The following is a 13,734-nucleotide window of genomic DNA, read 5'->3' on the forward strand; positions in this document are numbered from 1 at the left end:
CTAGCACGGGGCCAAAAACACAGGTAACCCCTCTTGCAAACTACCAGCTTTTGCACGAGGGGTTACCTGGGTTTTTGGCCCCGTGCTAGACGGCCATCTAGGGAAACCTACCAAACCCACACATTTCTGAAAAGTAGACACCCGGGGGCTTCCAAGGAGGTATGGCTTGCGTGGATCCTCCAACGTTCCTTTACCCAGAATCCCTTGCAAACCTCAATTTTAGCTGAAAAAATCAGTCTTTTCACACTTGTGTGGGAAAGCGTGGCATCACTAGGCTCACACAAATTTCCTCCCACCCAGCGTTCCCCCAGGTCTCCCGATAAAAATGGTACCTCACTTGCATGGGTAGGCATAGTGGCTGCAACAGGAAAAGGCCCAATTCGTACGGTGGAGACTTAAAAATTACTTATAGCAAAACTACCTTCTTTTTTTTGGGGGGGGGGGCAACCTGAGTTTTTGGCCCGGGGCTCGGCGGCCATCTTTGAAAACTACCAAACCCAAACAGTTTTGAAAACTAGACACCCGGGGGAGTCCAGGGAGGTATGGCATGCGTGGGTCCCCCAATGTTTTCCTATCCAGAAATCCCTGCAAACCTTTATTTTAGGTTAAAAAAAACACTTTTCCATACATTTTTGCGTGGGATCTCCGTGCCTGCACAAATGTCCTACCACCCAGCGTTCCCCTTGATCTCCCGAGTAAAATGATACCTCACTTGTGTGGGTGGGCCAAAGGCCTGTGACTAAGGTGAGGTGCTTAATTTGTCAATCCCAAAGACTACAATTTTTTTAATTCATTTTTAGCCTGTTCTGCTTTGGGGCACCCACACAAGTGAGGTATCATTTTACTCGGGAGAACAAGGGGAACACTGGCCTGTAGGACATTTGTGCCGGCACGGAGATCCCACTGAAAAATGTATGAAAAAGTGTTTTTTTTAACCTAATTTTAAGGTTTGCAGGGAATTCTGGGTAGGTAAACCTTGGGGGACCCACGCATGCCATACCTCGCTGGACTCCCCTGGATGTCTAGTTTCCAGAAATGTGTGGGTTAGGTAGATTTCCCTAGATGGCCGCCGAGCCCCGGGCCAAAAACTCATGGGAACCCCCTTGCAAAACCTGGTTGTTTAGTGATAGGTTATTTTGATGTCGCCTACTTAGGTTTGGTGACCTTGCCTATCGCGGGTCCTTGAGCCACCCACGCAAGTGAGGTACCATTATTTTCGGGAGACCCGGGGGAACGCTGGGTGGGTGGAAATTTGCTGATCCACGCAGATTCCAGAACTTTCCACCACAGAAATGTGAGGAAAATTCATTTTTTTTGTCAATTTCTTAGCTTTGCAAGGGATTCTGGGTAACAGAACCTGGTGGTAGGCAGTCGAGTCACCCCATCCTGAATTCCCCTGGGTGTCTAGTTTTCAAAAATGTATAGGTTTGCTAGGTTTCCCTAGGTGCCGGCAGAGCTAGGGTTCAAAAACAAAAAGGTAGTCTCTTTGCCAAAAAAGGGCACGATTTCACTGCGAAATTGAGGTGCAACCACGTTGCGTTTTGCGCTGTTTCCTGTCACAGGCACTAGGCAGACCCAGGCAAGTGAGGTACCATTTTTTTCGGGAGACCCGGGGGAACGCTGGGTGGGTGGAAATTTGTTGATCCACGCAGATTCCAGAACTTTCCACCACAGAAATGTGAGGAAAATGCGTTTTTTTGTCAATTTTTTAGCTTTGCAGGGGATTCTGGGTAACAGAACCTGGTGGGAGGCAGTTGAGTCACCCCCTCCTGAATTCCCCTGGATGTCTAGTTTTCAGAAATGTATAGGTTTGCTAGGTTTCCCTAGGTGCCGGCAGAGCTAGGGTGCAAAAACTACAGCTAGGCACTTTGCCATAAAAGGGTCAATTTTTAACTGCAAAATTGAGGTGTGACCACGTTGCATTTTGCGCCGTTTCCTGTCGCAGGCACAAGGCCGACCCACACAAGTGAGGTACCGTTTTTAGCGGGAGACTTAGGGTAATTCAGATTTGTAAATCAACTGTTATTACCTATTGAGTTTTCATGCATTTCTCCCTTCCCAATGAAAGACATTGTGTAAAAAAAAAATTTTTGAAAAAGGAACAATAATTCTCATGCTAGTATGAGTATTCCCAATTTCAAAAATGTGCAAATATATACTGTTTCTAAACTCTATAATTTGTACCCAATTCAGAAATACATAGGTGTCTTTCATACAGATTTTTCCATGTACACAATTTCCAAGAATAAGGGCTCTATACCCAGTAAATAAAATAATACCATTGCAAGTTGCTGCTCAGTTTTTGGATCTGGGTTCGTCGGGTTCTTGGTGAAACTACAAGTCCTATATATCCCCACAACCAGGAAGATCTAACGGATGTAACGGTATATATTGCTTTCCAAGAGCAGTCAAAATTACAATAAGTTATAGGTGAAAACGTTGAGACAAAAGGCTGTTTTTTTCAACAAATTTTCAATTCTTCCAATATTTAACTGTTAGTTTCTATAAAGAAACTCATGGATTTAGACAAATGTCCCCTTTCTGAATTTTGTCTACTTTTCGAAAATGTATAGCTTTCCAGGATCCATATTGCATTCAAACTCATTTCTACCATTAACTGGAAGGAGGTTGAAAGCTCCAAAAATAGCAAAAATAGGCTATGTCCCAGAAAAATGCCAAAACTGTGAAAAATGTTGGTTCTCTGACAAAAGACTGTCATTCCCTAAAAGCTGAGAAAATGGAGATTTCAGCCCCACAAACCATTTTTTGATAACATTTGCAGGGAAAAACCGAGAGGCTTTCATTTGCAGCCTGTTTTTCCCTTTTTTTTTTAAAAAAAACAACAATTTCACTGTATTTTGGTTAATTTCAGGGACCCCTCCAAGGGAATCCACAAACCCTGGGCACCTTTAGAATCCACATGATGTTGAAAGAAAAGGACGCAAATTTGGCGTGGATACCTTATGTGGTCAAAAAGTTACAGGGGCCTAAGCGCGCACTACCCCAAATCACCAAAAAAAGGCTTAGCACAGGAGGGGAAATGGCCTAGCAGCGAAGGGGTTAATACTCTCGCCGGATTTTAACTTGTCTGTTTGCACTGTATTTGTAAATCAATGTGGATTCATATAACAATGCTGCTGTCTTTGCACACAATGTATGCTGTATGACAGTTTTTTTTAACTTTGGGATATTTTTATCAATAAATTGTTTATACAAAGCTTGCAATTTACTTTGATGGGCGAGTACACTGCTTTTTCGGTCAGAACGGTAACCCTCAAGATTGGAGGTTTATTTCGATTGGTTGCGTGTAAACATTGGTGGTGAAGTAGTCCCTAAAGGACAATTCTTTGCTTCAAAAAGATACCACCAGTGTTTTGTTTTACCTTCCTGCTTTATTTTAAAAAATAAAATAAAAAGTTTATAACATGTCCTGGTGCTTATGCACTTAAGCCCAAAACAGCAGCCAGAATCATTAGCATAGAGGACGATGCTTGTGTCAGCACCAGCAATGATCTAATTTATTTCACAAAAACGAGCGCCTTGTTTACATTTTGACACCTGCTTTTCATATTCAGGAGCTCGAAGCAACCACCTCTCCACACCAAGAATTCTGCCTGTACACCACTTCCCACACTATGAATGTCCACCTAGCAAGGCCATCTTCATGATGCTTTATATTATTTTTCAAAGTGGGCAATCATTTCACCTTAATCCTTTACTTGAATGAAGTAGGCAACTGTTCACTTGAGTAAACTATGTACACGGATAGACTAGATTCTCAGCAATAAATAAAATACAAAAAAATACCGCATATGAAGTATCGGGGAGAATCAAACAAATGTTCGAGGTATCATACAACTTGCAATTGTCAGAAAACTGAGGGAAGCCAGGGGCCATCTGGTATATCCATATAGAGAAACTAACCAAGTAAACTGGCTTGGAAATATTTTCCACGTGTACCCTTGTGGTTTGATGAAGGTAAAACCTAGTATCCAATATTGCTTGAAGGTGAAGATGCTCAGGAAAACACCACAGGGTTGAGAAGTGCCAAGAGCCAGATACGAGAAACACCCACAGTCTTATGTGAAAACTTTATTGAGATGTTTGGAATGATTTAGAAATGAGCAAATATCAATCTTGTATCACAGTAAGAATTTGGAAATAAAAGAGACAAAATTTGCCAAGGAAGGCAAAAACAGAGTACACAAATACTGTCTGAATCGGCCATGAGTCGGCCGTAACTGTGGGGTTCCCCCACCCACACACACTGCTGCTTTCAGTCACTACGATTTTTTTGGGTCATACTTATGCTCACGGAGGCTTACTCTCTCAGTCCTGTGAATCAGTACACTCATTTATGCAGGCTCTTCAGTCTGTCTTGCACTCGTCACGTCGCCACTGGTCCCTGCCCCAGATGCAGGGCGCACACGCACACAGACAAACCCTGCCATCTCCTGGCGTGCCTTCATAGTCCCACTGCCACAAAACTCCCATCTTTCAAACTAATGGGATCCTGCATACAGCTCTGGGGACCTCACAAACTTCGCCTTTCACCCTCTCGTTCCATCGCCGCATCCATTGGGTCCATTCAGTGGGCCCTTAAGGGAGGCGCACTCAGCCTGGAGGGCGGGTGGTCAGCTGCTCCTGCATCTTCTCCCGACAGCGAGCATACTTCTGAATGATCTGCTTGACGTGTTCCTCTTCCTCCCTTTGGAGGATGCGCAGGAAGTTCTGGAGCTCTGGCATACTGAAGGCGTCCCACTGCAAAAGACAGAAGATTACTTCAGACGAGGATCTCAATTTCAAAAGTTTTTTCGCGACATAGTGTTTCAGGTCCTAGCCGCCATTTTGCATAACTAGCATCTGGGTACCAAATGACCTTCAAGAGTTATAGGAACTTTTTTATCCATAGTTGATCAGTCTCCTAGGGCCCTATCTCTTGTTTTCTTTTTCTCCAATATCAGATGTGCCTCACTGATGCCAAAGAAGTAAAATACATCTCCCTTTCCCACACATCATACATAACAGCCAGAGTGACCTTTTTGCAGAGAAGCCAGTTTTAGTATGCCTACGCCCTTCTTTCCGACCAATACAACCTCTACACGGACCTCTAACACAGAGAAACGCAGAATGTCGTTACAGAAGACACAAAAGCGAACTCCGACGGCTAAACACGGTATGCTACATCCCTCCCTACAGGCAAAATAATGTTGCCTAAGACTTAGAGCTGCCTCCAATTAGATCTTCTGTGGGTAGCTCAGCCTACTAAATCAGAAACGTTTGCTTGGTTTAACAAATATACGTACCAAAATTGAAAAGTGTGTATTCAAGAAGAATGTGCGTACAAATCCAAAATATATGTAAAGATGATATTTGAACAATAAATCATGCATCGTTGGGAAGAATTATTACTATTACTGCTACCTTGGTGTCAGATGCATTACAGCTGTGGTTATGTATTATCCAGGTAGAGGCATTCTAATCTGACAAAGCCTTTTTGTACATTACTGCTCGCAAACATGCCAAGACTCAGGTGATCACTACTAGTAATCTTGTCTTATGTGGTCACTATTACATCACTAATAATGAGGTCTGGATGATTGTCACTGAACATAAGCACCTCTGGTTGCAGAGAAATTTGGAGGCCTCTGGTTTAGAGGAGAAGGCGACTCACTGATTGGAATCCACCGCCACAGACTTATCCTGTAGCAGTGGGACAATAGTGACCAGTGCCACAGATTCAAACTGTAGGCTCCGCCAGCTGATCCACACTTGCAGTAATCCAATTGCAGAGATGCATCCAAGTACGATTACCTCTGTGGCCATACCATTCTCTACATGGCCAAATCACGAGTGGATTATGTATAGAGCAAGAGAGAACGGCAGTCACATCCTCACTAACATTATTAGCAAACTAACCAACTATCATAGCAAGAAAGAAAACAGGTGCCCAAAGCAGAATAGCCATACTTGGATAAACCATAACCATATAAAACGTGCACAATATGATGAGAAAGTGCAGGGCCTTCACCCACCTACTTGCATGCTGCATCATGAGGCCCCTCCCAACAGCACTGGGAACCACTGAACCCGTCAGATCGCGTAGGATGAAGCTCATCCTTACACAATGCTTACTTTGTAACTCAAAGATCCCAACGCCAAAAGGCCCAGAACGGACGAAAAATGTTTTAAGGGGAGAAAAAAAAGTTACTAACCTCCCAGATTCTATTGGCCTTAAGTGCCCTTTTCTTCATAACTGAGCCGGGATGGATCAATAATGAGCAGGGATGGATCAATAATGAGCAGGGATGGATCAGTAAATTTAAACTGAGGAGGGGTTTGGGGAAGCGGCCTGCATGTAACAGAGGGAGGGTGGGCAAGTAACAACGGCTATTGGAGGGATGAAAGGGCAAGCAACACTGGGGCGGACAGTTTAAGTAAATGAGGCAGATCCACCACAAGGGCAATTGCATAAGGGGGAGAAAGAGCAACACTGAACACAGAGAAGCAGACGGGTGAGCAGAGCAAAATGAGTGCATGTTTGGTGAGAAATAGAAGGGTGTGAAAGAGCAAATCGGTGTGCAAAGTGGCAGGCGAGAGAAGCGGTCTGGTGGGCTCGACCTAACGAGTGGACCACAGAATATTTTCGTTCTTTTCCATCACACTCAAATTAAAAAAACTATCTAGAGAGGTCACGTCACACTGGCGTCCAATCTTTGTGTGAGTTGCCAAACAAACTGCCTCATGGGATCTATCACATTCATAAGGATGAAAAAAAAATTGGTGATCTGTTTGTGGTTGCAACAACCAAGGCAAAACATACGATGCCCAGTTTTGACTGACACGCCAAGGGTATTTAAATTGAACATGTCTCATTCTTGGAAGTCCAAGTGATGTAACCTTTGGCTGGATACATACATACATACATACATACATACATACATACATACATATATATATATATACACACACACACACACATATAAACACACAATTACGAGTACATCCCCAGGGAAACCTGTATAAAATAAACAATTAAAACATTTTTTTTCTGATGAATGCAATTCGCCCAGTAGGGCAATGAGATGTTTTTATTACTGCGCATTCGGTTATATCATTTGAACTATTTTAACAAAAATATTAATTCTTTAGGAAAAGTATTATTCTGTTTTAAGGTCCGAAATGCCCTCACAGCCCCTCCTGGCCAACCCGCGGCTCCGCCGTGCTCTCTGCCCCACTCTAATTCTAGGGGTCGGGAGCTGTCGGCCTATGTCCAGCCTCCCCTTCTCAAGCCTATTTTAGTAACACCGGAAGACCAGCGGGCAGTGATGTAAACAGCAAACCAGTCATATCGGGAGGGCTACCTTTATCTCAGAAGAAATGCGTTACTTACCTGTAACAGCAGTTATCCAGTATTGGTATCTTTCATAGATTCACATGCCTGAATCATTCCCCGTCGTCGGGGTGGGAGTCCCCGGTAAATAATTATAGTAATGTCACATGGACATATACTTAGTACTAGGCCAGAGGCCTCACATTAGTAGCCTATCTAGGTCCTTATGTAAAAAGGACCAAACTTTGGCCAGTAGCCAATCAGCTCTTATCACCCTCCTGACCTTCCTGGAAGGAGCCCTTGTCCCTTAGATTTTCATAAGCACCGTGCCAAGTAGTACCTACTGAGAAGACTTAGGTGAGCCCTTCCAGGGGAGGTGGGTGGGTTGCATGTGAATCTATGAAAGATACCAATACTGGATAACTGCTGTTACAGGTAAGTAACGCATTTCTTATCCAGTATTATGGGTATCTTTCATAGATTCACATGCCTGAATCAGAATAGCAAGCAATAATGAGCACATTTCTAACATACATCTTGAAAGACATAATAAACTTATCATAAGTTGTTACACAGATTACATGATACTCACAACCTGATAAGAAATGTGCGACAAATTACCTGGAAGGTGGGATGAGAGGAAGAAGGCTCACCTCTAATGAAATAGATGACGTAGGACAGCCTGTCCTACTGCTGCATCCTTCATAAGTTCCGAATCCAAGCAGTAGTGCTTGGTGAACGTATGCGGCATCTTCCATGTCGCCGCTCTGCAGATGTCGACAATGGGTACCCCAGCAAAGAGCGCCATGGAGGTGGCTACCGCTCTAGTGGAGTGTGCTCGAACCTTTGAAGGCAGAGGATGGCCCGCCTGTTGGTGACAGAATGCGATGGCCGATGAAATCCATCTGGAAATGCTCTGTTTTGTCAATGCTAAGCCTTTCCTGGGCCTGCTAAATGCAACAAACAATTGGTTAGACTTCCGAAATTGCTCAGTCCTGTGTATGTAGAATTTGAGACATCGCTTGAGGTCCAATGAGTGCAGAGATCTTTCAGCCGCAGATGATGGATTTGGGAAGAAAGATCTCAGGACAATAGGTTCATTGAGATGGAAAGAGGACGGAACCTTTGGTATAAATTTTGGATTAGTCCTTAAGATGACTCTGTCATTCTTAAACTGGATAAAAGGGTCTTACACAGAAAAAGCCTGCAGGTCACTCACTCTCCTTGCTGACGTGAGCGCCGCCAGTAGTAGAGCCGTTTTCCATGATAAATATTTAAGATCTGTTTTAGGAATTGGCTCGAACGGGTGTTTCATTAGTTGAGCTAGTACCACATTTAGTTGCCATGTAGGTGGTGACGCTCTTACTGGAGGGAAAGTCCTGAATAAACCCTTCAGAAACTGTTTGACCAGTCTGTTGGTCCATAGGGAAGCGCCACACGAAGAACGTCTAAACCTGGAGATGGCCGCCAGATGGACTTTTATTGAAGCGTGTGCCAGCCCTGAATTGGCTAGGTGGAGCAAATAGGGCAGAATTTGTGCTGGAGTAGAATTGAACGGATGCAATTTCTGACCCTTACACCACAAACAGAACCTTTTCCACTTAAGGGAATATGTCTTATTAGTACTTTCAGCCCGGGCCCGGGCTAGAACGACTCTGCATTCTTGTGGAAGATCTAGATTGTGGAACTCTCTGAACAGGAGCCAAGCCGATAATTTGAGAGATGTTGGATCCGGATGTTGGACTTGTCCCTGGTTCATTGTAAGGAGATGAGGGCATGTCCTGAATAGAATTGGAGGTTCCAGCGATAGAAGGTGTAGTTCCGTATACCAGTGTTGGCGTGGCCACGCTGGGGCTATCAGGATCATAGTACAACTCTCTGCTTTCAATTTCCGGAGAACCCTTGGGATCAGGGGAAACGGTGGAAAGGCGTAAGCAAAGGTCTTGCACCATGTCATCGAAAAAGCGTTCCCTAGGGATCCTCTCTGGGGAAGCCAGCTTGCGTAACGTTGGCATTTCGCATTCACTTCCGTCGCAAAGAGATCCAGGTGAGGCTTGCCCCAACGGGAGAACACTGAGTCGAGCATCTTCTGGTCGAGCTCCCACTCGTGGCAAATTGAGCGCTGTCTGCTTAGCGAGTCTGCCAGGATGTTGTCTAGTCCTGGGACATACTCTACCCGCAGAGAAATGTTGTGCTGGAGTAGCCACCTCCAAATTTGCTGAGATTCGCGAGACAACGTCATGGATCGAGTACCTCCCTGTTTGTTTAAGTAGTGCATTGTGGTGGTGTTGTCCGTCCTCACAAGCACTGGGAAGCTCCTGATTCGGGGAAGAAATGCCCGAAGAGCTAAGCGTACTGCACGTAACTCTAGCAAATTGATGTGGAGTCGTTTTTCCGCCACTGACCACTGACCTTGTACTTGCAATTCCTGAAGGAACGCTCCCCATCCTTCCAGTGATGCGTCCGTGGTTATGACATAAGGAGACACTGGGAGTAAAAAAGGAAGGCCTTTGTTCAGGTTGTCGCCCAGAATCCACCATCTCAGAGCCTTTTTCATGACCTGAGTGATCTTGATCCAGTCGTCGAAGGATCCTGTACTTTGGATCCACTGATTTGTTAAAGCTTCCTGTAGAGGTCGCATGTGGAGACGACAATGTGGAATGAGAAATATGTTGGAAGACATCATTCCTAGCAACGACTTGAATAGTCGAACCCGGACTCTCTTTTTGGTCTGAATTTGTACGGCCAGGTTGCTCAGCTTGACCTGACGTTCCTTGGAAGGGAAGGCTTTCTCCTGTTGTGTATCCAATGTCGCTCCTAGGAAATTGAGACGTTGTGATGGACGTAGATTTGACTTTTCCTGGTTGAGCGTTAGACCTAAGTTCTCGAAGAGACGAAGGCAGGCGGTAGAGGACTTGGCCACTCCTGTCCGAGTAGGAGCCTTGACAAGCCAGTCGTCCAGGTAGGGAAAGACTTGATGATGATGCTGGCGAAGGTATGCCGCTACCGGAGACAGACACTTTGTAAAGATGCGTGGAGCTGACTTTAGGCCGAATGGTAAGACTCTGAACTGGTAGTGCCTGCCTGCCACTGTAAACCTCAAGAATTGTCGATGACTCTTGTGAATGAGGATATGAAAATAGGCATCCTGGAGGTCCAAGGATACCATATAGTCTTTTGAATTGAGCAGGTGTAATACCTCCTGAAGGGTAACCATACGAAAAGACTGCTTTTTGAGGTATTTGTTTAGGTTTCTCAAATCCAGTATCGGTCTCCACTGCTTCTTCTCCTTTTTTCTGATCAGGAAGAATCGGGAGTAGAATCCTCTCCCCTTTTGTTCTCGAGGAACTCTTTCTACTGCCTTTTTCTGAAGCATTAGCAAGAGTTCCTGTTGAAGTATGTTTAGATTTTTGTGTTGCGCCGGACATGGTGGATTTGGAGGAGGATGTTCCAGAAACTCCAGAGTGTGTCCGAAGCGGACTAACTGCAACACCCAACGATCTGTAGTAATTTTCTTCCAATTGTGAAGGAAGTTGGTAATTTTTCCTCCAACTACGAATTGTGGAGAAGAGGTGGAGGCCAGCTGGAGAAAGCAGTCATTGACGTCTGTTAGTGTCTTTCTTTCCTCCTCTTCCTCGAAAGGACGACTTGTTATATGAGGATTGTCCTTGGTGTTGTTGCCCTCGCTGATATTGAGGTTTGTACTGCTGGGAAGAATTATAAGAGGACTTGTAACCTTGATAGTTGCCACGAGACTGTTGTCCTCGACCTCTGGAGCCTCGAAAGGAATTCTGCTTGAATTGTAGAGAGCCTAGGGCTTTCGCCGTTTCGGTATCCTTCTTAATGCCTTGCAGCATGTCATCAATATGTTCACCGAAAAGGCGCTCCCCATCAAAAGGCATGTCGAGGACTTTGGCTTGCACTTCAGGCCGGAATGCTGTGGCTTTAAGCCAGCCCTGGCGCCTTAAAACTGCTGCTCCCGCCAATTGACGGAACCCTGTGGAAGCAATATCCAGGGCCACCTCTATCATCTCTGAAGCAGAGCGTTCACCCTCCAGCAAAATCTTCTTAACCTAGTCTTTCTGGTCTTCTGGAATCGCCCCCAGATATGGGGCTATATCTGCCCAAATCTGTCGATTATAGCGACCTAGTAAAGCCAGAGAATTTGCAGCCCTGATTGATAGGGCGGACATGGAGGAAAATCTCTTGCCAATGGCGTCAAGCTTTCTTCCTTCTTTATCAGGAGGAGCGGTCATTGTCGCTGACGGATTGCTGGACTTCCGCTGAGCGGCTTGAGATATAACTGAATCAGGTTTAGTTTGACCAGTCAAACATGCGGGTGCAGTGTCTGGGGCTTTGTATTTCTTTTCAAGTCTAGCTGGCACTGGAATGAGAGAGAGAGGAGTTTATTATTTTTTGTCCTTGCTCCCATATGTAATCGATTACTGGAATGGAGCGAGCTGATCTCTTGAATGGTTCTTTGAAATCATGAAGAAAACAGTCCTTCATTTCCGATGCTATTTGGATGTTGAATCTTGCAGCCGCTCTTCCTACGATATTATGGAATCCCCCTAAGTCCTCAGGGGTTGAATCGTCCTGTACTTGGTCTGGGGATATTGGATCTGGGTTAGCATTATCATCAGAATCCATATCATCATCATCATCATCATGTATTTCGCCTTCTTCATCCTGGGCCTCATCAATTCCCATTTCTTCCTCATATTCTTCCTCATCCGTTGAATTTTGAGGAGGAAATGTCTCTTGTTCCTGATGCACATCCCGCGGGAGAGGCCGCTGTCGATGTTTAGGAGTTTGGGTTTCCTGTGGTACCTGTACACCAGAGGCAGGAGCAGATGATGGAAATCTTTGTTTATAATCTGAAATTAGAAATTGTAGGTCAGAAACAATTGAAGCTGGAAGGCACACCATAGGTTGAACCGTGGTATGCTCTTGAACTGATTCCTGAATTGTAATTTCCTCAAAATCTTCGCAGTCCGAACTCTCATGAATTTTGATGTTTAGATGAGAGGGACTGGATGCTATGGGAAACATGGACTGATCTTCTGGATCTTCCGTTTCTAGAAAATGCGTTGGCAACAACTGTTGGACCTTGCTGGGTGAGGTCATCTCTGGTGTGACCAAACGTGACGACATTTTAAAATGTGTATATATACACTTCAATGAGGGAGAGCCTTTGGAGTGTAAATCCCTTGACGCGGTGTCTGTAGATGGAGTAGCGTCTACTATTTTTGATGTTTCAGGCGATTTAATTATCATTGATGTCTTAGTCGACGACGACGATGACCTCGTCGACGGCGGCGTCAACACTGTAGCATTCGACGACGACGAAGTCACCGTCGACGGCGCCGTCGACGGTCTCGACGTCGACGGTCCCGTCGACGACTGTGTCCTCGCCGACGAGGAACTCGTCGACGGTTGTATCTTCGTCGACGATGGGATCTTCGTCGACGATGGGATCTTCGTCGACGGGGAAGTCCTCGTCGACTGTGGGATTTTCGTCGACGCTGGAAGCTTTGCTTTCGCCGACGATGAAGCAGACGTCGACGGGAGCGCTGTCAAAGGCGACAACGACAACTTTTTGACAGGAATGACAGAAGATATTGACCTACCCATCGTCGACGTGGTAGTAGTCGATGCCATGGAGAAAGTAGACGCCGTGGATGTCGAAATGGATACTGTCGACAACGTCACAGGCAGGCTAGACGACATTACAGCAGGCTTTTTGAATTCTGTCATCTGAAGAGAAGGCTTGACCTTAGGATGACCCTCAATAGACTTTGGCTTCTTGTGAGGAGGCGCCACAGACTTATCTGGAGATGACTGCCCAGGCCTTTTTGAAGCAGAGTGGAAGCTCCTGAATGAACACTCGCTCTCACCTGAGGAGACTACCTGCTCTTTGTTTTTAAGTCTCTGGAGCCACAGAAGCAGTCGCCCTTCCCTGTCCTTCAATGTCTTGACCGGGAGAGTGCGACAAATCTTACATTCCTTGACAGAATGCTGAGGATAGAGGCAATACAGGCAATCTTCATGTTTGTCCTCTATATGTAACCTCATTTTACTACAAGAGGCACAGGGTCTAAAAAGCCCTTTTTTAGGAGTAGTAGCCATATTGACTACCAAAACTTGAAGAATAAAAGGGATAAAAGGATAATATCCAAAGATATATGAAGAAACCTGAGCAGAGCTCAGTGGAGACTCCCTTCAGCACGACGTGCGGTAGAAAATCTGAGGGACAAGGGCTCCTTCCAGGAAGGTCAGGAGGGTGATAAGAGCTGATTGGCTACTGGCCAAAGTTTGGTCCTTTTTACATAAGGACCTAGATAGGCTACTAATGAGAGGCCTCTGGCCTAGTACTAAGTATATATCCATGTGACATTACT

The 13,734-nt window shown here is 45.1% G+C and overlaps 1 protein-coding gene across 2 annotated transcripts in view; it reads right to left on the reverse strand.

The window, feature by feature from the left end:
- Window positions 1–4,077: 4,077 nt before the first annotated feature.
- The window catches only part of RASSF1 (Ras association domain family member 1), a 315,149-nt gene continuing 305,492 nt past the window's right edge, over window positions 4,078–13,734 (reverse strand). For both annotated transcript variants that reach the window (XM_078661270.1, XM_078661271.1), the window contains one exon: window positions 4,078–4,761. In XM_078661270.1, the coding sequence (XP_078517396.1) occupies window positions 4,615–4,761 (147 nt within the window). In that variant the 3' untranslated portion in view covers window positions 4,078–4,614. The remainder of the gene's footprint in view (window positions 4,762–13,734) is intronic.

This window comes from Lissotriton helveticus, chromosome 9 (assembly GCF_964261635.1).
Source record: "Lissotriton helveticus chromosome 9, aLisHel1.1, whole genome shotgun sequence".
Classification (NCBI taxonomy): domain Eukaryota; kingdom Metazoa; phylum Chordata; class Amphibia; order Caudata; family Salamandridae; genus Lissotriton; species Lissotriton helveticus.